This window comes from Brachyhypopomus gauderio, chromosome 4 (genome assembly GCF_052324685.1).
Source record: "Brachyhypopomus gauderio isolate BG-103 chromosome 4, BGAUD_0.2, whole genome shotgun sequence".
NCBI lineage: Eukaryota > Metazoa > Chordata > Actinopteri > Gymnotiformes > Hypopomidae > Brachyhypopomus > Brachyhypopomus gauderio.
Window position 1 is genome coordinate 7,547,021 of NC_135214.1, and position 22,498 is coordinate 7,569,518.

The 22,498-nt window shown below is 45.8% G+C and overlaps 1 protein-coding gene across 1 annotated transcript; it reads right to left on the reverse strand.

Annotated features, from left to right (window-relative positions):
- Nucleotides 1-3,822: 3,822 nt before the first annotated feature.
- Nucleotides 3,823-22,434, reverse strand: ptgfrna (prostaglandin F2 receptor inhibitor a). Its single transcript, XM_077001915.1, has 9 exons — nucleotides 22,136-22,434; nucleotides 20,247-20,618; nucleotides 15,941-16,357; nucleotides 15,116-15,499; nucleotides 10,536-10,958; nucleotides 9,461-9,865; nucleotides 8,657-8,764; nucleotides 6,066-6,371; nucleotides 3,823-5,472 (listed from the first exon to the last, which is right to left on the reverse strand). Exons 1-9 carry the CDS (start codon nucleotides 22,185-22,187, stop codon nucleotides 5,312-5,314), a joined length of 2,628 nt encoding a protein of 875 aa, XP_076858030.1. The 5' UTR covers nucleotides 22,188-22,434; the 3' UTR covers nucleotides 3,823-5,311.
- Between the last annotated feature and the right edge of the window lie 64 nt (nucleotides 22,435-22,498).

Here is a 22,498-nt window from a genome sequence, read left to right on the forward strand (position 1 = left end):
GGGGGGGGGGGGGGGGGGGGGGGGGGACGGACGGACATGTCCCCCCCACTTTTTCAAAAGTCCCCTCCAGTTTTTACGGTTAAAACCAAATATTTATATAGCGACGAATCCATGTCCCCCCCCCACTTTTGAAATCAAAATTACGTCCATGCTCTCAATCATCCAGAGTCCTGGGTCTTCTCCTATGCACTCTCTTCTTCAGCTCACACCACAGGTTTTATACTGGGTTGAGGTCTGGGGACTGAGATGGCCATGAGAGGAGCTTGATTTTGTGCCTTGTGACCCATTTTGAATAGATTTGGCCACATTTAGGGTCATTATCTTGCTGAAAGACCCAGTGACAACCCATCTTCAGCTTATGGGCAGAGATTCTGATAAAAAATGTCCTGATATTTCAGAGTTCATGATACCATGTATCCTTACAGGGTTCCCAGGTCCTTTGAAGGAGAAACTGGCCCACAGTGGACATGAGGTGTTTTTCTGCGTACTCATTTTTGGTGTTACTAGTAACACTGGTAGCACAGAAGGTACACTGTGGTCATAAAGGGATAGACATGGTCAGCAACAATACGCAGGTAGGCTGTGGCGTTGACACGACGCTCAATTGGTACAAATGGGCCCATAGTGTGTCAGGAAAATATTTCTCACACCATTGCACCATCACCACCAGCCAGAACCGTTCATACAAGGCAGGATGGATCCATGCTTTCATGTTGTTGATGCCAAATTCTGAGCCTACCATCCAAATGTCACAGCAGAAATCGAGACTTATCAGACCAGGCAACGTTTTTCCAATCTTCTGTTGTCAGTTTCCTGTTCTCAGCTCCTGTTCTTCCTGTTCGTCTGCTGCCGTAGTTCATACGCCTCAAGGTTCAACGTGTGTCAGAGATGCTTTTCTGCATGCCTCGGTTGTAACGAGTTACTGTTGCCGTTCTATCAGCTCAAACTAGTCTGGTCATTCGCCTCTGTCCTCTGGCATCAACGAGGCGTTTGCGTCCACAGAACTGCCACTTACTGGATATTTTCTCTTTTTCGGACCGTTCTCTGTAAACCCTAGAGATGGTTCTGCATGAAAATCCCAGTAGATCAGCAGTTTCTGAAATACTCAGATCAGCCCATCTGGCACCAACAACCATGCTACGTTCAAAGTCACTTAAATCACCTTTCGTCTCCATTCTGATGCATTCTGATTCTGAACTGCAGCAGATCGTCTTGGCCATGTCTACATACCTAAATGCATTAAGGTGCTGCCATGTGATTGGCTGATTCAACATTTGCGTTAATGAGCAGTGGACAGGCATACCTAATAAAATGGTTGGTGAGTGCATGTTGTGTCTTTGTACCAGTTGACTACTGGTTATTGCATCCTTAATTTGGATCATGTGACGGGTTTTGAGCTTTTGCTCTTTATCCATTAAATCCTCCATTTTCTCAGAGACTGGCATGATCGCTTGCTTTTTTATTTTCACTCCTCACCAGTCACATTCATGAGCAAATGACAACTATTTCAGGGTTAAAATTCATGTATAACTACAGATGTTAAATTTCTAAATTATTAACTATAGCATAACCAGTTTTGTCTGAGGAGCTCAGTATTTAGAATTAAATCAGAAAGCAAACACCAAGAATGTGAACTGTAAGGGTTAGTAACTGTTTTATAGGTAATAATAGTGTTCTTAGGTGAATGCCTGAAAAACAACAATGGCTACGTTCGAAATAGCCTACTACCTACTACTCATTCTGATGCAGAAAGCAAAACATATTCCAGTCCACAAAGTGCCATCAGACCTGTCTTTGAGGTACTGCATCCCATCATGCAACAGTGGTGCAAAGTATGGGGACCAGTATGGAGTATACAGTATATTCAGAGTGCAGAATGAACTTTACAATATAGGTTATTTTGAAACAAATTCATAATTTAACACAGTGCAGATCAACATAAGTGACTACATTTGTAAACTATACAAAGACTGTCACCCTGAAAACATGAAGTTACCAACTCAGAGAGACAGAGAGATACATTGCCCAGTGAGGTTAGTGAGAGAGACAGAGAGATACACTGCCTAGCGAGGTTAGTGAGATATACTGCAGACCAGCAGTCATTTGCTTACACCAGACGTGAACACAGGCATTTACCCGACAGCTGTCCCCATGGGTCTTTGTGTTTATCCCTCTTTTCACGACCAGGATAGCTCCCCTTCATCCTTTCATCTAAGTGGTAAAATGGGCACATATGTACCTGAGGGGTAGGTGGGGTCTGACACCGGGCCGCCCAGCTCTACGTAAGCAACATCAATACAAATATTGGATGAAAAGGGGAATTAAGAGTCCGTTTTGGGTTGCTTTGTGTCTTCCTGCCTTACGAGGCATTTTTGGTACAAAGATCATTGGCTTAAGGTAAACTTTTGTTCTTAATAGAAAATCTCCACAACCAACAATGACGCAGCTCATGTTACTGATCCCTGAAGGAGGGGACTAGCAACAGTAACTAAGACAAATACTGCCAGCTCATTGTGTTGGCGCAATTTCCAGTAAAAAGAAAAAGACAAACCAAAACCAAAACATAACCTGGAATGCCTTGTCCCACAAAAACCACTAAGCCAGGAAGTAAATCATGTGAGATTCCAGATAAATCACGAGTATTTATCGAGTACTGCAATGATGTGCAATTCTTTTTATCGTCTCATTTTCCATTGACATTTATTCTGACCAGGCAGCCATTTTCAGATGGATTAACCTGCAGGTCCTGAGGGCAATTTCCTATTTAATACACATATTACATATTGCTCGGTGATCTTTTTTATTTGCCCAATCAGCCATGTCTGTTTCAGTTTTCAAATTTTTTGGTAAACGTCACTTTTAAAATAAATGGAAGTGAAGGGTAAAAAAATTCAAATCAACTAAATCATCAGCCCGTCTACTGTTAGAGTAAGCAAAGACAAATAAAAATAGATGAACATTTTAGAATGATTAAATCTCACATGGCTTAATTTAGAAATTGTGTTGTCTGATGCTTGATCTGTCCATGCTACGTGTACTTCAAGTTCATTAAAAAATCAGTAGACAGTAGAGTAGACACTTCGGAGTGAGAAAGAGACAGAACATGGAGTCAAAGACACAGAGAATGAGACGAATACAGTCTGTCCCAAAACATAGTGGACTGCCTAGGTAGGCAGTATTTTAATGGACATCTATATTCATAAGGCAGACTATTGATACACTAGTTACAGAGCAATTTCATTGCTTGTTCTCATAGTGTATGCGAACAGTGTTGTTTACTTCAGTTTCCGTTGCCTCAGCATTTCAGCCCGATGGACTGTCCTCTTGCCGCAATTTTAATTCTCACATTAGATAAGCTTGTTGAGCCAAGAAGTTTGTTAGCTAGCTGGCTTTCCACAGCAGTAGTTTGAGGCTTCAAACACTAGCATAAATGCTAATCCCTCAGTGCATGAAACTGAACAAAACCTAAAAGGTATAGTATGCTGTGGGTTTATAGTAAGCCATGCTTGAATGCCCACTTCAGTGAATTACAGTAACGTACATTTGAAAACGTCTTCAACAGAACAAAAATTGTTTGCAATGAATGATGGGAAACCATTCAAGGTTTAAAGTATCTCAGTAGGCAGCATATTTAAGGTATTTAAGAATTGGGACAAGCTACATTTCGGGAGCATGCTCACTATGTTTTGGGTCAGACCCATGGATAACTATTGAGGAAAAACAAAAAGGAAAAGTGTTAAACAAGTGGGAAAAGACAAACACTATTCAGCGAAGACGACGACGATGTTGGGGCAAACCAGGACACACGGAGCTCAAGCCAACTCATGGTTATAAAACTTTTATTATGTTATCAGTTTTTGATGAGATTCTTGTCTTGCCTATTTTTTGAAGTTGTGAATCATAGAAAAAAACCCTCACTGGTCCTTTGCAAAAAAAGAAATAACATTTCACTCAGCTGATCTATTTATATTCACAAAACATTCCCTAAAACAATTAAAAACAGTAATAAAACTCTAAAATGGAGTTTAAAAATGTCCCAACATGCAGCAGTGAAGAGAGTTTGCATCTTGCATATCAGCTCTGTTCTTGGGTCAACACCCTATTGGGCATTCCCTAGCACCAGGTCAGTGCTTTTACTTGAAACAGTGTCCAGATAATAAAGCCCACACTGTGGATGGTCGCCGTGGTCGTATGCTTGGAAGCGTGACTCAACGGCAGCTGAACTCCGACTAGTCTAACTCCTGAACTCCGACTAGTCTAACTCCTGAACTCCGACTAGTCTAACTCCTGAACTCCGACTAGTCTAACCTCAGAGCACCAAACTCAACACAGCATGGAACACGAATCTACAAGTTTGAATTGTGTCTGTGTGCACCTGCATGAGGGCAGTCTGAGATTGCGGCATTCTCATGTGCAGGATTAATAATACACTGTAAAAGTGACACGGACCTGTGTGCGTTGGTGTAGGGCATGGAGAAGAGTGTAAACATCACGTATTGAAGAGCAGCTGACAGAGGGAGCAAGGGATGCTTGTTCCAAGTGCCCAGCTGTAGTAACTCTCTGTCGTCCTGGAGGCTGACGATGCCAGTCCGACCAGACACTCCCCCCCCCCCCCCCTCCCCCTCAAAGAGGCCCTGCAGCCGCAGACATGAACATGCCCTGCAGGAGTTCAGAGGTTGTGCTCTAGGGCGGCTGGATCTCCGGGCTCGAGGGAACGGTCTCAGCGTGTCAATCCGTCGTGGTCAGTCATGCGGCTGACCGGTGCCTGGAGCGGACGTGCCATCTGGGACACGTGCCAGAGCGCACGGCAGACCGGTGGGGCAGGAGGAGGAGGTCTGTGTGGCGTTGGAAATCGTTAGCAGGAGGTCATGGAGTGGTCATTAGCAGGAGGTCATGCCCAGGTTGACCCCGGGGCCTTGTGTGCCCATGGTCCTTCACATAGGAGTAAAATCCTGCTCCACATTCTGTAAAACTGCAGGATGGGACAGTGACCCCTAGTGGAGCCCTGCAGAACACCACTCAGAACATTAGCACTGGGGACCGGTGCTCCATGGCCGAGTAGTGCCTGAGGTGAGCAGGACCACTGCCAGAGACCCGTTCCTGAGAGTTGCTGTTGAAAGCCCCGCCCTCCAGGACAGGGCTGCTAGACTCCGCCTTTCTCATCTGAAGTGGTGCGTTCACGCGTCACAACACTCGTGGCTCAGTACAATTGTTAGGATTAGTATCCAAGCTAGCTTGAAGGGGAACATGGGTAAGAATGAGGTCACATTAGCTGGAGGGAGGAGGGCTGGGGTCAGCGACCTCTAGTGTCTCAGTCCATCTCCAGATCGATCAGCTTGTTGCGAGGGGCGTGCATGGGGTTCCGTGACAGACAGCAGTGGGCGGTGACTAGACCCACCACAACGGACAGCAGACAGGCCGCCAAGGCTGCACCTAGACCACACAGCACTGGAATCTGCACCGACTCCCAAACTGAGGAAGAAGAGGATGAAGAGTGGATCAGACCCACCACCTCCAACACAGAAAACATTTAAAACCTTTGATGAAGAGAGACAAAAGTGGACACAAACCACTATATACTGCTGACTGATTGACCCAGGAGTCTAAATATCCGATTGATTTACCAAGGCATCTCAACGTCTGATTAATGACCAATTGACCAATGACAATTGATGACAATAACCAGAACTGTATAACGGAATACTGCTATCGTCAGACTGTATCCCGTCAGTGTAATGACGTCTGAACCATTATTTCATACCAACATAATTATTTCATTTGCCATGTAAATCTACAGTTAGTCTACAGTTTGTTTATAGTCTACACAGTTCATCTATATAGTCTATATAGTTTGTCTACAGTTAGTCTACACAGTGCGTCTGCAGTTTGTCTATTGTTAGCCTACATAGTTTGTCTAGTTGGTGTCAATTGTACACCAACTGTCTACAGTTGGTGTACAATTGGTGTACAGTTAGTCTACACAGTTTATGTATAGTGTAATGTGAGCTTTATATCTGCATTTCTTCAACACTGTAACATGGTGGAGCAGGAAGCGTGGTGCTCACATGGGAATTTAACGGCGAGGGAGATGGAGGTGGAGGTGTGATCGCGGCCCTCATTCCACAGGCCGCTGGCGGAGATGTACCAGAGCCTGGCGGTGCAGTAGTATCCCCCCATGTGCTGGTCCTGTGCGTGGTGCACGCTGAGCACGAACTTGTGTGTGTCCGTACGCTCCAGGCTGCACTCCGCGTTCTCGCTCCCGCCGGTTCTGCGCACCACGCCCCAGCGGTCCACGCTGATCAGGGGTACGTCCTGGCCGTTCTCCACCAGCAAGGGCCTGTGGAACCAGCGCACGTCGTACGCCACATCGCCTAGAGAACAGAGGGACAGAGAGACATGATGAACACTAGAACATGGAGGGTGTGCAGACTATTATTGTGCAGTGCTTGTGACCTCACAGTTAGAGCCACTTAGTAGTGCATTTCCACTCCACAAGGGGGCGACACACACCTGCTCTGAATCAGGCCGGAGGGAAGCAGCCTGACTACCATGTTAGGAATCTCCACAAGAGACCCACACAATGAGGAACTACCAACACAGAGGGAATAAACACTTGGGCTGCCACACCTCTGAGTTCAGTTTACCTTCAAAGTCTCTCCACACCCTATAAACAAAAAACAGCAAGTGCATTCAACCAGTGCACATAATCACATAAACTATGACCTAATCCACCGACAAAGCCCCTAAGAGGAAATTTGACCAGACACACAGATGCTGTTAAGACTATCCAGACATATACTCCATATCCAAAAATCTACACCATCACATGGGTGGACACAGTAACTGGTTCCAATGGTCACCTTGCTCTGAATCTACAGAAATCCAAAAGGGATGCACACAGCCCAGTACAAACCCAAATGAATTCTTCTCCCATGTAACAGCTGACCGCACATCAGCCATCTTTGAATTAGGTGGACCAAGATCACCTCCCTCCTTCCCCACACAGAGCCTGCGTCTTCCTGTCTGGAGTAAACACTCTCATGCACCAAATTCTCCTGGAAATATGCAGAGTTGGAATGTTTAGCAACTCCTTGTGGACAATTGAAGTATTTCACATCATTACTGTGCTTTTCTGGGATGGGGAGTAGTTTCCATTCCATGATTCACAGGTCCACTGAGCGCCTCTAAGGGTGTGTAGAGGGAAGCAGACGCCATCAGCACTTCCTCAGAACCGCCGGCCCGCTCGGGCCCCGCAGGGGGCACACTGGCCCTCATTCGCAAACTCGGAATAACAACTAGGCCAACACCACCCTTGCAACACGAGTTCCATTTTTGCATAGGCAAAATGTTACACTTCAGAATACAGATATTAATTTTGGTGCACATGTTTCTATTCACAATAGAACAACTATGACTGTTGTTACCATCTCAGCTGATTACAACTGAGATTACACTGTATAAACCGACGTCGACCTCAAATTTACCATTCAGAAACATGTGGATCACAGTGCTATACTAGACTTTCCTGTAATGACAGAAACAGGTTAAGTCATTAAAGGGGGAGGGAACCGTGTAACAGAACACCGAGCGCACACGCACACGCGTGCCCTTGTGCACACACAGCTTTGCACGCACAGCACGTGCTGGTTTCTCCCTGATAAGAGAGAAGTGCTGGTGTCGGCGGTCCTCTTTCACAGCTGCGTGTAGATGCCTAAGGACACAAGACCAGACCAGAGTGTGGTAGGAGCACTCCACCCCCCAAAGGCCATGTGTTACTCTACACTGATATACAACAATGGAACAGGCACAGACACACTAATGAAAGTGAAGAGTCTGATTCGACACACCTGCATGATAGTGTTACGTTACAGAACTACAGTCAAGAGTATCTGCGATGAGCAAAACCTGCCAATAGCGCCATCATCTCTCCTAAATAGAAATTCCTTCTTTCATTCCATCAAATACATTCCTTCAGAAAAAATAAACACAACATGCACACATACACGCACGCACGCTCTGATTGTGGACAGTAGTACATAGCAATTTTCCCATAGCAATAGCAATTTTCTGGTCAAACTGAACACCCCCCACCGTAACCATATTGGCTTCTTCAAGTCAAAACATTTCCAAACATGCCCATAAGAACTTCTATGTCTTCTGCCTGAACATACTTCATGATCCTGGAATCCAGAGTTACATCATCAAGGGCAATCTTAGACAAGCGCCTCCGCAAACTCTGTGTAACATCAAGATTATACCCAATTCTAATACAGGGCTTGGATTATTAATGAATGTTTACATTAAGCATAAAGAAAATCTTTCACGTTGTGTATTGAATGTGTACGGAGAATATGGACTTGCAATACTGGCTAATCTTGAATTAGTGGATTACTCAGACAACTGCATATGCCTCCAGTGTAAGACAAGAGTACAAATAACAAATAAATAACTCTCCTTACATGCAGAAGCACCTTACTGCAAACACACCCAGTACAGCCAGACACCGTGTACAAGAGAGATGTGTGAGACACAGTACAGCCAAACACTGCATAGCAGAGAGATGTCTCAGTACTGACTCAGTACAGCCAGACAAGAGCCACGTGAGCTGCAATGAGACGTGAAGTAAACGTTCATGAGAAGAGACCCCGTGGCTTACCTGTGTTGGGAGGGGCACCCAGGATGGTCATGATACATTCCATTTGGGCCGTGTCCCCAGGAGAGACCCCGTTCTTGACCGAGCGGATAGACACATTAAATACTGGACCTGGGGAGGGAGGTGGGGGGAGGGAGAGAGAGAGGGGCTTTAAAAGGCAGATAGAGTTCTCTTTCTGAATCACAAAGACATAGACCACTGGCTGTAGAACAACCATAATGTGTGGCGCGTCACCAAAGGCTGGTCCGTGTTGGGCTTTCAACATTTCAGCCTGTTCCCAAGTACTTGTGCACCAAAAGGTTCATTTACAGGCTACACATTATTAATCAGGTTAACACTCAGATGCAGGATATGAAGGCCGGGACCGAGGGTGAAGTCTGTCTGCTCTAGCAGCCAAAGGAGGGGGAGGTCAAGACAAACTTACACAAAGCCCTCTGTCTTCACACATCAGTTTCAGTCCAGTTCACACAACCAAGCACAGAGAGAGAGAGAGAGAGAGAGAGAGAGAGAGAGAGAGAGAGAGAGAGAGAGAGAGAGAGAGAGAGAGAGAGAGAGAGAGAGAGAGAGAGAGAGAGAGAGAGAGAGAGAGAGCGCAATAGAGAGAGTGGCAGTGTGAACAGTGGGAATCTGGCCTGAGGAGTTCCTATAGAAGGCTAATCACTGTTTAAAAAAAGAAAGAAAAAAAAACCCACAGGCCTGCAGAGAAGAGAAAGGGGGGGAAGGGGGAGGGGGTGGAGGCAACTGCACATATCTGCATATAGCGGTGTTAACCCTACACCGTAGCCCACTAAGAAACACAGACAGTACCTGCGTCGGCGAAGGCAATCTCAATTTTGTTGGACTGGGCGCTGACGGCTTTGTTCCAGTCGTGGCTGTGGTCCCGGGTCCAGGCGCTCACATCACAGTAGTAGAAGCCTCGGTCGGACACCTGAGCCCCGTACAGACGGAAGCGGAACTCCTGCTGTCCGGTCTTCTCCAGCGCCACGCTGTCCGTACGACTGGCCGCCATCCCCTCCTCCAGCTGCAGCACCGAGTCGGCGCTCAGGGACACCACCTTATGGGGGCTCGCCCCCTGCTTGTCCTCGAAGAGGATGAGCACGGAGTAGCCAGGGTTCTGGAGGTTCTGACTCGTCACCAGGCAGCTCATCTCGAACGTGGAGCCTCCTGTAGCGGCCTCCCGCACCCGATGGGCCACCACGCTGAGCACCGGGGCTTCATGGGTAAGGGAAGGTCAAAGGTCAGAAACATTCCACAAGTGTTTTCCCGCTGAACTCAAGAGCCTGACTGTACTGTAACCATGGAATCAAAGTCAATCGAGACAAGTTATTCAGCATCACAGCTCACTACCGTAGTGTTCTGTAGAGTGTTTATAAGGTTCAGAGTACCCAAGCTGGTACTTGAACAGTAGCCATTATCTAGCCTTTGACAGAGTGATCATTGTGAGCAAGATCACAACAGAAGGGTTTAATTGTGGTTATAATGTGGTCCTTGATTGCAGTATGGGGAAGCAGAGTGATTGCACATTCATGCCTCAGGTACGTTCACACATGATCTGCTGGGATCTTAGGGATCTAAAGGACACTGGATCACAGAAGGAATAAAGGACATTTGAGAACTAATGATAATTTCTCAGTAGGTATAGCAAGTGTCCAAGTGTGTGCCGAGAAAAAGTGTGTGCTTCTCTTTGGATGCATTCTTTCAGATTACAGATTTCAAATTTGACTGACAGACACAGGTAGACAGACAGACTGTATGGCATTAGTGATTTTACTAATATACATTTATACTTGTACTAAAGAGACTAATCGTGTGCCAACATGGCTAATATTCTAATAAAGTAGCAGCACACTCATATACTAGTAAGAAAGGAGGCTGTGCTTACTCTTGGCTGTCCACTGTACAGTGACGGGAGACGACTGGACTTCTCGGGCCTTCTCCCATCCACCCTGGGGGTTGCGGGTCCAGGCAGCGACGCTGCAGGAGTAAAAGCCCATGTCCTGGTCCCGGGTGTGCAAGAGGCGCAGACGGAAGGAGTGTGGGTCGCTGGTTACCACGGTGATGTCACCTCTCTCAAGCCGCTGCCGGTAAGCGTCTCCCGGGACCAGCACGCCGCGTTCATCTAGTGTAGCGATGGAGTCGGAGCTCAGGGGCGTGTCTCCCGGGCCGGTCTTGGCATAAGTCCAGTTGATGCTCAGACGGCCATCCTGTAAGTTCTGGAGGTCAGTGACGAGACAGAGGAGCTCGGTTGGGTCGTCAGTAAACTTGGGGCTTTCAGGAGCCGTCAGGTTCACTTTCAACTTGGGTTCTGTGACAGGTAAGAAGAGATTATAAAGGAACGTTAGTGAGCAACCTGACAACCACATGAATATCACACACACACACACACACACACACACACACACACACACACACACACACACACACACACACACACACACACACACACACACACACACGAATCTAGCACAGGCCGTTTGCCTCTGGAGCAAGCGCTGATGCCACAGGGCTCCTGGCTGGAGTCCTAGAGTGGAGCTTCTGAGTAGAGCATTCAAATTCCTTCCACTTCACACACACGCGCACGCATGCACACACGCAACCACACAACCACATACAGTCCTGAACATCAGTGTTCTACCAACCAGCTGTTCTGTGGTTGGAAAAGACACCAGTTTGTGTCACTGGAGACACTGTGGTCATAACACGAGATTGTCTGTGTTCAGGAAATTGCTTCTTAATTTGAGAGGCAGTGAAACTCATAGTCGTGTATGTGCACGTGTGTGTTTTAACTACCACCGTTTTACTAGGTCATTTAAATAAAGCTCTGAAGATGACCCAGATCCAACTCTTGCCTGAACCATGGTCCCAACTGGTCTCCAGGAGACACAAGCTGGTCTCCAGTAGAGCTACATACTCAGCTGTTGGGAGGTGTGAAAGGAAAACTAACCACAACCCAACAAATGCAAACTACTGTGACTCTTACATTTGATGGGGAAGTAATACAAAGAAGATCTTTGTGCACACATTCTTTTCAGATGAAAGCAGGAACCAAGCACCGGTTTGATTGTTTGTAACCAGACATAAGCAGACGAGCACCGAGCACAAAATCAGAGGTGGGCATGTTCAGAAAGTAAAAGTCCTCACCAGGATTTTGCTCAGGCTTCCTGGATTGTGTTGATTCCACTAATTTTACCTAGACTGCACCAATTAGAAAATCCAGCAAGCTGGAGTAAAATCCTGGCAAGGACTTTTACTCTCTGATCCTGGAATGCCCACCTCTGCACACATCAGACTAGCACCAAACAGTGTCTGAGCAGACAGTGAGCCCAAGATGGAAACGCAGCCACACACGAGCCCCACACCATTAAAGGAGCAGGAGGAAGAACAGGAACTGTGAAGGGAGGCTGGACACGTCCGACACGTAGTCACTACACCACCTCCACCGAGGAGCAGAAACACATCACCCAACCTACCACTGAAACCAACGGCTACAATCAAAAGCAGTTAGTGCCATAAAAGGTCCTTAATGTAGTTTTTAAAAAGGCAAAAAAAAAAAAAAAAAGCTCACGCATGTACACGCCCCCACACTGTCATATACACATACGGCTTTTGTTTATGAAGTCCGTATGTGTACTGGATGACTGCGGGTTAGAAGTTCAGCGTCCTGGCTGCCAGGCAGACGGGACAGAGACGAACACCAGCACATGCGACTCCATTACACACAAACATGCCACTGTGGAAACCAGCATGATGTATACACGTATCTGTACAGCCTGCAACAAATGTTTTAAAAACACTACATATAATTCTGCAAGCTGTGATGATTCCAACTAATGTTTCCAAGAAGTTGACATGGTAACACTACTTGATGTGATCTCATCACTAAAATCCTCTACTTGTGAACTGGACCCTTTACCAACATGCTTTTTCAAGCAGGTTCTGAGCTCATTAGCAAATGAAGTTTTAACGATTGTTAATCAGTCTCTACAATTGGGTGAATTCCCTAAAATTCTTAAAACTGCAATGGTTAAACCACTATTAAAGAACAGAAATCTTGATCCCACAATTCTTAATAATTATCGACCAATATCTAACCTTTCCTTTCTTAGCAAAATAAATGAAACAGTAGCGTCAATCCAGTTGAATGACTATGTCAAAGTAAATTAAATAAATGACACTTTTCAATCTGGTTTCAGAGCTCTCCACAGCACTGAAACAGCCCTAGTTAAGGTAGTAAATGACTTGAGATTGAATAAGGATGCAGGCAAAATCTAGCAGAAAAAGGACTGAGAGTTAAGTGCTGCTTTTGACACCGTTGATCATGAAATACTTCTTGATCGACTACAGAGCTGGGTAGGCCTTAGTGGCTTAGTCTTAGACTGGTTTAGATCATACCTAACTGGGCGTGATTACTATGTAGCATTAGGTACCTCTTCCTCCACACGTCAAAAAATAACTTATGGCGTCCCCCACGGATCAATTCTTGGGCCGTTACTATTCAACCTATATATGCTTCCGTTACCACACATCATTAATAAACATGGTATTAGTTATCATCAATATGCAGATGACACACAACTTTATATTTCGCTAGAACCTAAAGCCCTAAAATCAATTTGCTCACTGTTTGACTGCATAGATGATATACAGACATGGATGTCTGACAATTTTCTACAGGTAAATAAACAGAAGACAGAGGTTCTTGTTCTTGGCAGTGATTCACAAAGGAATGATGTCCAGACTTATTTAAATCAAATGAATCTGAAAGCCAGACAATGTGTTAAGAACCTGGGCATCACCTTTGATAATGAGCTCAGCTTCAAATCACACATCATGACTACATGCAAGACAGCTTACTTTCACCTTCGAAACATCGCTAAGGTCCGAGATATGCTCTCTCCTGCTGACAGTGAAAAACTTGTCCATGCATTTATCACATCAAGGCTAGATTATTGTAACGCTGTTCTATCTGCTCTTCCAAAGAGCTCTATTTCGCACCTACAGCGAGTTCAGAATGCGGCTGCAAGGGTTCTGACCCGCAGGAGAAAGAGAGATCATATTACACCTGCACTCCACTCACTGCACTGGTTACCTGTCAGCTTTAGAATAGATTTTAAGGTTCTAGTCATGGTTTTTAAATGCCTTCATGGTCTTGCCCCTCTTTACCTGAGTGAAATGATGGTTAGATATGTTCCAGTCAGGTCTCTCAGGTCTTCAAACAGTAATCTACTGGTGATTCCTAAAAGCCGATTAAAGATTGGCGAGGGTGCTTTTAGCCACTATGGCCCAAAGCTCTGGAATTCTCTTCCTGAAGAGCTCAGAGGCATTTCATCCCTGCATAGTTTTAAGAGCAGTCTCAAAACATTCCTGTTTAGATCCGCTTTTAGTTAAGAAACTCTCTTATTTACTTTACTTTTTATTATCTTATTTACTTTACTTTTTTACTTTTATGTTATTTTAATATTTTATCTTTAATTTCTCTTAACATTTTCTTTTTGTCTTATTTCCTTTTAATGTTTCTTTTTATTTATACTGTAAAGCACTTTGAGTTGCATGTATGTATGAAAGGTGCTATATAAATAATAATAATAATAATTATTATTATTATTATTAATAAAATAATAATAATAATTATTATTATTATTATTATTATTATTATTATTATTATTATGTATGCTTTGATATTATAGAATATTTTGCATGTGCAAACTGAAGTTCCAAGGTCAGAGTCCAACTTGTGTTCTGCAAGAAGCGCAGGAGAACTAAACTGAGGTGGAAAACCCCGACCATGGTGTATGTGGTGTAGTACAGGTCTGCTAGGGGCAGGTCTAACCTGTGCACAAAGCCCATATGTCCAAGTGTGCAGGTTTAAATATGTTCAATTCTTCATTTTTTAGATGTTCGCTTAGATCCACTAAACAAGATCTACGAGGAAGAACTAAAAAATAAGGCGTTTGTAGGAGAATGAGCTAAGGGCGGTGGTGAGGTAAACAACATGGTTGACAGGACTGATCAAATCTTTCTCTACCTCAGCTAGAAAGATAAAAGCAGACAAACATGGAAGATCTTACACGTTATATCTTACTTCAGATCAGAACGTTTGCCCAAAGGAGGTGCCAAGAACTGAAACTGTGTATGCCAGGGATTTTGGAAAGATGTTCAAACAAAGCAAAAAAAAAAAAAAAAACCCCACAGCACCACTGTGTATGTCATACTTGCCTCAACGCTTCTCCTGTTCACAGCACTGTTAAAATTTAACCTGACCAGAGTAACTCAGACTTTGTTCCTGTGGGACCAAGACACCCACCACGCTGCCTGACACACGTTGGAGCAAGAGAGAGAAATACTGACAGAAAAAATTGTGGAGAGAGCAGGAGTCAGGAGGGGACAGGAGGAGGCCAAAAGAACAGCAATATGAAAATGGAGCAGGACAGAATGAGGAAATCAAGAAACATTCTGCTGTACCTAGCCTCGTGACCAGGACCTGCACGGGGTCCGATGTTTTCTCCGCCGCCTGGTACCAATTCCCGCTGCCCTGTGGTAGCCACGCCTTGACCTGGCAGGAATACAGGCCAGAGTCCGAGCGTTGTGCCTTGGGAAGGAAGAGCCCGAAGGTGCCTGGTCCAGTCCTGCGTGAGCCCACCAGCTCCGAGCCCGTCAGTATCTGCCCATCACGGGCAACACGGAGCAGCTCTCGCAGAGAGTCCGGGGCGCCAGCCGGCCTGAACAGCCACGTCACCTCCAAACCCAGAGAGAGCAGGCCTTCAGCGGTCACTAAGCAGGTCAGGTTGAGAGTGTCCTCCACGCTGAGGGTCACGTTCTTCTGTGCAGTAACCGTCAGAGACCGAGCTGAAGGCGAGGAGAAGGGACGTTAGAAGCAGCCAATTAAACACCATGAAAAGACCATGGTGCAAACTGAGCACTCCAGCAACTAGCCCTCATTATTCATGGAGCTTCATCATTACCGATAGGGTTTAAAGAGAACTGATCTACTGTTGTCTAGAGCACACCGGAAACCTTCTCTTCTCAGCTAACCCTGCTTTCATCAGAAGAGGTTCTGTTAAGGACACCAAAGTATTGAGACCAGCACAACTTTCCTTCACTGTGAACTCAGCCTAGACACCAACTGCTGGTAGAAAAACAGACAGTTACCTTTAAAAGGACCTTCTCACGCAGCACATTATAAACTAGTGGCAGCTGGTGTGCTTTACTTCACTAGGTCCTGTTGTATTGTCGTCATGGTATCAGTCTGACTCAAGCACAAGCTGAGATAGCAGGTCTGTTACTCACCTGTGGGTGTGACGGTAACGTTCCCCATGTCTTCACTCCTTTCTAGAATCTTCTGCCAGCCCTTCCCTCCTCCAGGCTGTCTGGTCCACTCCCTGGCTGTGCACACGTACGCTCCCTGATCCAGCGCCTTGACCCCCTTCAGCTGCACCCCGTAAAAGCCCCCGCCACGCAGGTCCAAGAGGAGGCCGCCGTCATCGTAACGCTGGGAAAAGGCTGGGCCCACTCTCACCCCCTCATCCGGCCCAAACGTCAAGATTTCCTCCAGTGAGCTGGTTCCTTTTCTGAAGGACCAGGTGACCGAGAGGACGGTGTGTGCTGAGTAGGCACGGCTGGCGTTGCACTGAAGCTGCACTGAGCCGCCCTCAGAGACAGCCGGCTGGGGAATGACGGGAATCACCTTCAGCGTGTCTCCAATCACTGCACACAACACAGAGATACAGGAATCACCACACACAACACACACACCAGATATACAGGAATCACCACACACACACACACACACACCACAGATACAGGAATCATCGTACACAATATACAACAATCACCACACACACACACCAGAGATACAGGAATCACCGCACACACACCAGAGATACAGGAATCACCACACACACACACACACACCAGATACAGGAATCATCGTACACAATATACAACAATCACCACACACACACACCAGAGATACAGGAATCACCACACACCAGAGATACAGGAATCACCACACACACACACACACACCAGAGATACAGGAATCACCACACACACACACACACACACACCAGAGATACAGGAATCACCACACACACACCACACACCAGAGATACAGGAATCACCACACACACACACACACACACCAGAGATACAGGAATCACCGCACACACACACACACACACACACCACAGATACAGGAATCATCGTACACAATATACAACAATCACCACACACACACACCAGAGATACAGGAATCACCACACACCAGAGATACAGGAATCACCACACACCAGAGATACAGGAATCACCACACACACACACACACACACACACACACACACACCAGAGATACAGGAATCACCACACACACACACACCAGAGATACAGGAATCACCGCACACACACACACACACACACACCAGAGATACAGGAATCACCACACACACACACACACACACACACACACACACACACACACACACACACACACACACACCAGAGATACAGGAATCACCACACACACACACCAGAGATACAGGAATCACCGCACACACACACACACACACACACACACACACACACACACACACACACACACACACACACACACCAGAGATACAGGAATCACCACACACACACACACACACACCAGAGATACAGGAATCACCACACACACACACCAGAGATACAGGAATCACCACACACACACACACCACACACCACACACCAGAGATACAGGATACACCGCACACACACCAGAGATACAGGATACACCGCACACAATATACAACAATCACCGCACGCGCACACACCAGAGATACAGGAATCACCGCACACACACACACACCAGAGATACAACAATCACCGCACACACACACACACCAGAGATACAACAATCACCGCACACACACACACACCAGAGATACAACAATCACCACACACACACACCAGAGATACAACAATCACCACACACACACACCAGAGATACAACAATCACCACACACACACACCAGAGATACAACAATCACCACACACACACACCAGAGATACAACAATCACCACACACACACACCAGAGATACAACAATCACCACACACACACACCAGAGATACAGGAATCACCACACACACACACCAGAGATACAGGAATCACCACACACACACACCAGAGATACAGGAATCACCACACACACACACCAGAGATACAGGAATCACCACACACACACACCAGAGATACAGGAATCACCACACACACACACCAGAGATACAGGAATCACCACACACACACCAGAGATACAGGAATCACCACACACACACCAGAGATACAGGAATCACCACACACACACCAGAGATACAGGATACACCGCACACAATATACAACAATCACTGCGCACACACCAGAGATACAGGATACACCGCACACAATATACAACAATCACTGCGCACACACCAGAGATACAGGAATCACCACACACACACACACACCAGAGATACAGGAATCACCACACACACACCAGAGATACAGGAATCACCGCACACACACACACCAGAGATACAGGATACACCGCACACAATATACAACAATCACTGCGCACACACCAGAGATACAGGAATCACCACACACACACACACACACACACACACACACACACACACACACACACACACCAGAGATACAGGAATCATCGTACACAATATACAACAATCACCACACACACACACCAGAGATACAGGAATCACCGCACACACACCAGAGATACAACAATCACCGCACACACACCAGAGATACAGGAATCACCGCACACACACCAGAGATACAGGAATCACCGCACACACACCAGAGATACAGGAATCACCGCACACACACACACACACACACACACACACCAGAGATACAGGAATCATCGTACACAATATACAACAATCACCACACACACACACCAGAGATACAGGAATCACCGCACACACACCAGAGATACAGGAATCACCGCACACACACCAGAGATACAGGAATCACAGCACACACACCAGAGATACAGGAATCACCGCACACACACACCACACACCAGAGAAACAGGAATTACCGCACACACACCACACACCAGAGATACAGGAATCACCGCACACAACACAGAGATACAACAATTACTGCACACACACACACACACACACACGAATCACCGCACACAATACACAACAATCACTGCACACACACACACACACACACACACACACACGACAGAAATACAGGAATCACTGCACACAATATATAACAATCACCACACACAATATACAACAATCTCTGCACACAACACAGACACCGCAATCACCGCACACACACACCCCAAACACAGATACAGGAATCACAGCACACAATATATATGATGCACAATAAGTGATACAGCAATCATTGCACACAACACAGACACCGCAATCACCACACAATACAGCAATCATTGCACACAATATATATGTATACAATAGTGACACAGAAAATCACCAATCACCACACAACAGAGATGCTATTTCAAATGCAGCAATGATTAAACGTCTACTAGAGCCAATTACAGCAACATAATAGTCCAAACTACACTGGAATCAGAAAAAAAATGTATCTGACAAAATGTTTGAAGTCAGTTTAGCAGAAAGTATTGTCAACATTCTTAAACTTTCCTCTCTGCTAGAGATCTGAATGTGTGTGTGTGAACAAGAATTCTCCCTCAAATATTCTCTCCTCAGAATTCTCCCAGTCCCTGTGGAGGCAGGACAGGCCCTCATGGGGACTATGGGGACAGCTACACCAACACGAGGTGTGTGTACACCCACCCCAGCCACAGTGCCCCGAGGCATCCAGCTGACCCTAGACGTATCTGACACTTGCGTGTTTGTAAATGAGACAGTCAGACGTCTCTTCTGTGCTCTCAGAGAGGTTTAAACACAGCTTGCAATGACAAGTGATTCCTTATTTTGACATTGCTGTCTTGGTGAAGTCCCAATGAACTTCACTCCAAAACCTCTTACACAAGCAAAACAAACTCAGGCATTAGTAGCAGAGAAACTAGACAGCAACTCTCCTTCAAAGTATGAACAGAGCAACCACACCATAAACGCAAACACCTCAAACTGCTGAGACCCTGAGAGAACAACAACGATCTACTGGAAGCCACCGAATACATCAGGATAGATCAGGACCCTGTTTCACAAGATCATCATAGCATTGAGGTCATTTTAAATGAGATCTCCAGTGGAATACTTTCTCTAGCATTTAAAGATTATCTTTGTTTTGCAGTTGCTGATAAACAGGCCCTGGTGAACAGGCCCTCGTCAGCTGGTACTCGGCGCTGATTCCTGAGATCCGACAGGTGTGGCTACTCAGTCACCACATCGGAGAATGTGGAACAGATTGCACTAGTACATGACATGGCTGACCTTAGTCAGTTCTTTTTCTGTCAAATACATCTAACCTTAACTAGTGTATTTATAGTAAATACATGGCTCCAATAGCACCCTTGGCCCCATTTTGATTCTGCTTGAGAGGAGAATAAAAATAGCTAGGTCAAAAATACAGATGACACAAACACTGCTCATCTTCCTACCTCTCAGCTCCACATCTGCATTGTAGTTTCCACTGACGGTAGAGTCCGTGCTGGGGGTACTGCACCGGTAGGTGGCGCTGTCCGAGGCCCTGACCTTCTTAATCGTCAGCTCCACGGAAGCTTCACCAAGTTTCTTAACACTGATGTCGCCACTTTTGACCCGGTCGACCACAGAGGCGTGAGAATACATGGGGTCGAAGGTGGAGATGAGTCCGATGTCTTCTGCGTCGCCCATAACCAGGGACCACTCAAAGTCCTGATCTCTGGGTCCCTGATAATCCGAAACATTACAGCGGATAGACACAGACTGGCCCTCGATACGGACCAGTGGGCCATCTGGTACCTTTACCACTCTGCTCTCACTGTGCACAGCTGAAACACAGGTGAAGACATTCAGTTACAACATCATTTTCCAAATAGTGTTTTAAAACTTTTTTAGATTTGATTGCTAAAAACAAGTTATTTTATTCATTTTGATATCTAAATATTCAGCTGGATGTAACAACAAAATGTTTTACAAATTATTGCAATGGGATAAACCAAAGATTAAATGCATCTCCAATCAATACGTGTTTTTCCCTTTGCAAAATATTTATAATGAGTATGTTGTCACAGCAGAGCACAGAAATGTTATGTGTAAATTATTCAAGGAAATATACTACCACGCCCTGTGCACATATAGTGAATATAAAGTCACAGATTAGTGTACTTTCAAAAGTTCGAAATGCTTATGCGGGTAAAAAATGACTGACATGACTTTCTATAGAGAGGGAGTTCCTCTATGCTAACAAACAAACCACCAGGACGAGCTATTTCCAACCGAGAAAGCCGTCGGAGGTTTGTGTGTGAGCGGAGGAACCGTTGGCACACAGAGGAGATTATGACCAGGAAGGAGGCCGCAGAGCGAGCTGGGAGCGCGTGCCGCGACCCTCGCGGACAGCGGAAACGTTCAGATGCACGCGAGGCGCAGGGCACGCACAGGCTTGTCTCCACACGACCAGGGAGGCATGCAGCGGCAGAAAGTCCCAACCCAGAGTCCAGCAGGTAAAAAGCAAATGAACAAATACAGTAGGAATTCAACAAGCACACACTAGGATTTTAACAGGTGTAAAATGGTACAAAACCTCAGCATAAAGCCAGAGGACAGAAGACACACTAGGGTGGGACATGTCAAAAACCAAAAAAGAAAGAAATAAATCAGGGAATCAAGGCCTGAGAAACACAGCCCAGTCACGCCCGGTCAGGGTCTCTGCAGGGTCTGTCCGGTCTGCTTCATCACTCAAGATCATGTCAAACATGCATGTGGCCCACTAGGCACGTGAGAGCTGAAGGTTCTTACTACAAACTCGGTTCGGTTCTGACCATGCGCACTCATTCACTGGCGGATACTTTATTTAATGTGTAAAACGTACTATTGTTGTTAAAATTATTCACAATTGTTTTAGTTGATCCAGCAGTTCAATCCCACTTGCAAACAGTTGCTACTGATAACGGTCATGTTAAGTTAAATGAAGAAAACAAACTTTGAACTACAGAAATGATTAAATCAACGAGCTTTAATGTCATTACGTGTCCCACACCACTCAGCTATAGAGCTCTACATTTAGGACCTGCTTCTTCCATTGTCATTCACTGCCTAGTTATTCCTGTAATACAGATTAGTAGCGCAAACTAAATGTTCTACCCGACGACGAACACCGGCATAAAGAGCCCAGAAGAACCCAGCAGAGCCCAGCAGTCACGTTAAAATGCAACGTCGAACATTCCGCGATGAGGCCAAGAAACGCTACGACTACATTCACGACTTGCGAGTTTAAAGTTAATAAAATAAAGGTTTCCAATCAAGACGACAAAATCATAAAAATGCGGGTCTTTAAGACGCAACTCACCAAGTTCCAAGACCAAAACTAAAATAAATAATGTTCCCTTTTCTTTCCGCATCTTGAGAAAGCGCGGATTTTCCCACGGGATCGCCTTTGTCGAACCGGACCGACCAAAGAAAGGCAGCTCGCCCCGTCCTGTGAGATCTGTGCGTCTTCAAGTGAACGCAGGTCCAAACTTCTCAAGTCGTGTCGCCGCCGCAGCGTTTTGGGCTGAAAACGTCTTTACAGAAACAGTAATCCACAAGTGCGGCTGAGACGGCGCGCATGTTTCATGATGGGGAGCTGGCCACCTAGAGCGGAGTGTGTGAGTGTCCGGAAGTGTGTGTGTTATTCCTCCTTATTGGGCACGGGGACGAGCACGACACAACG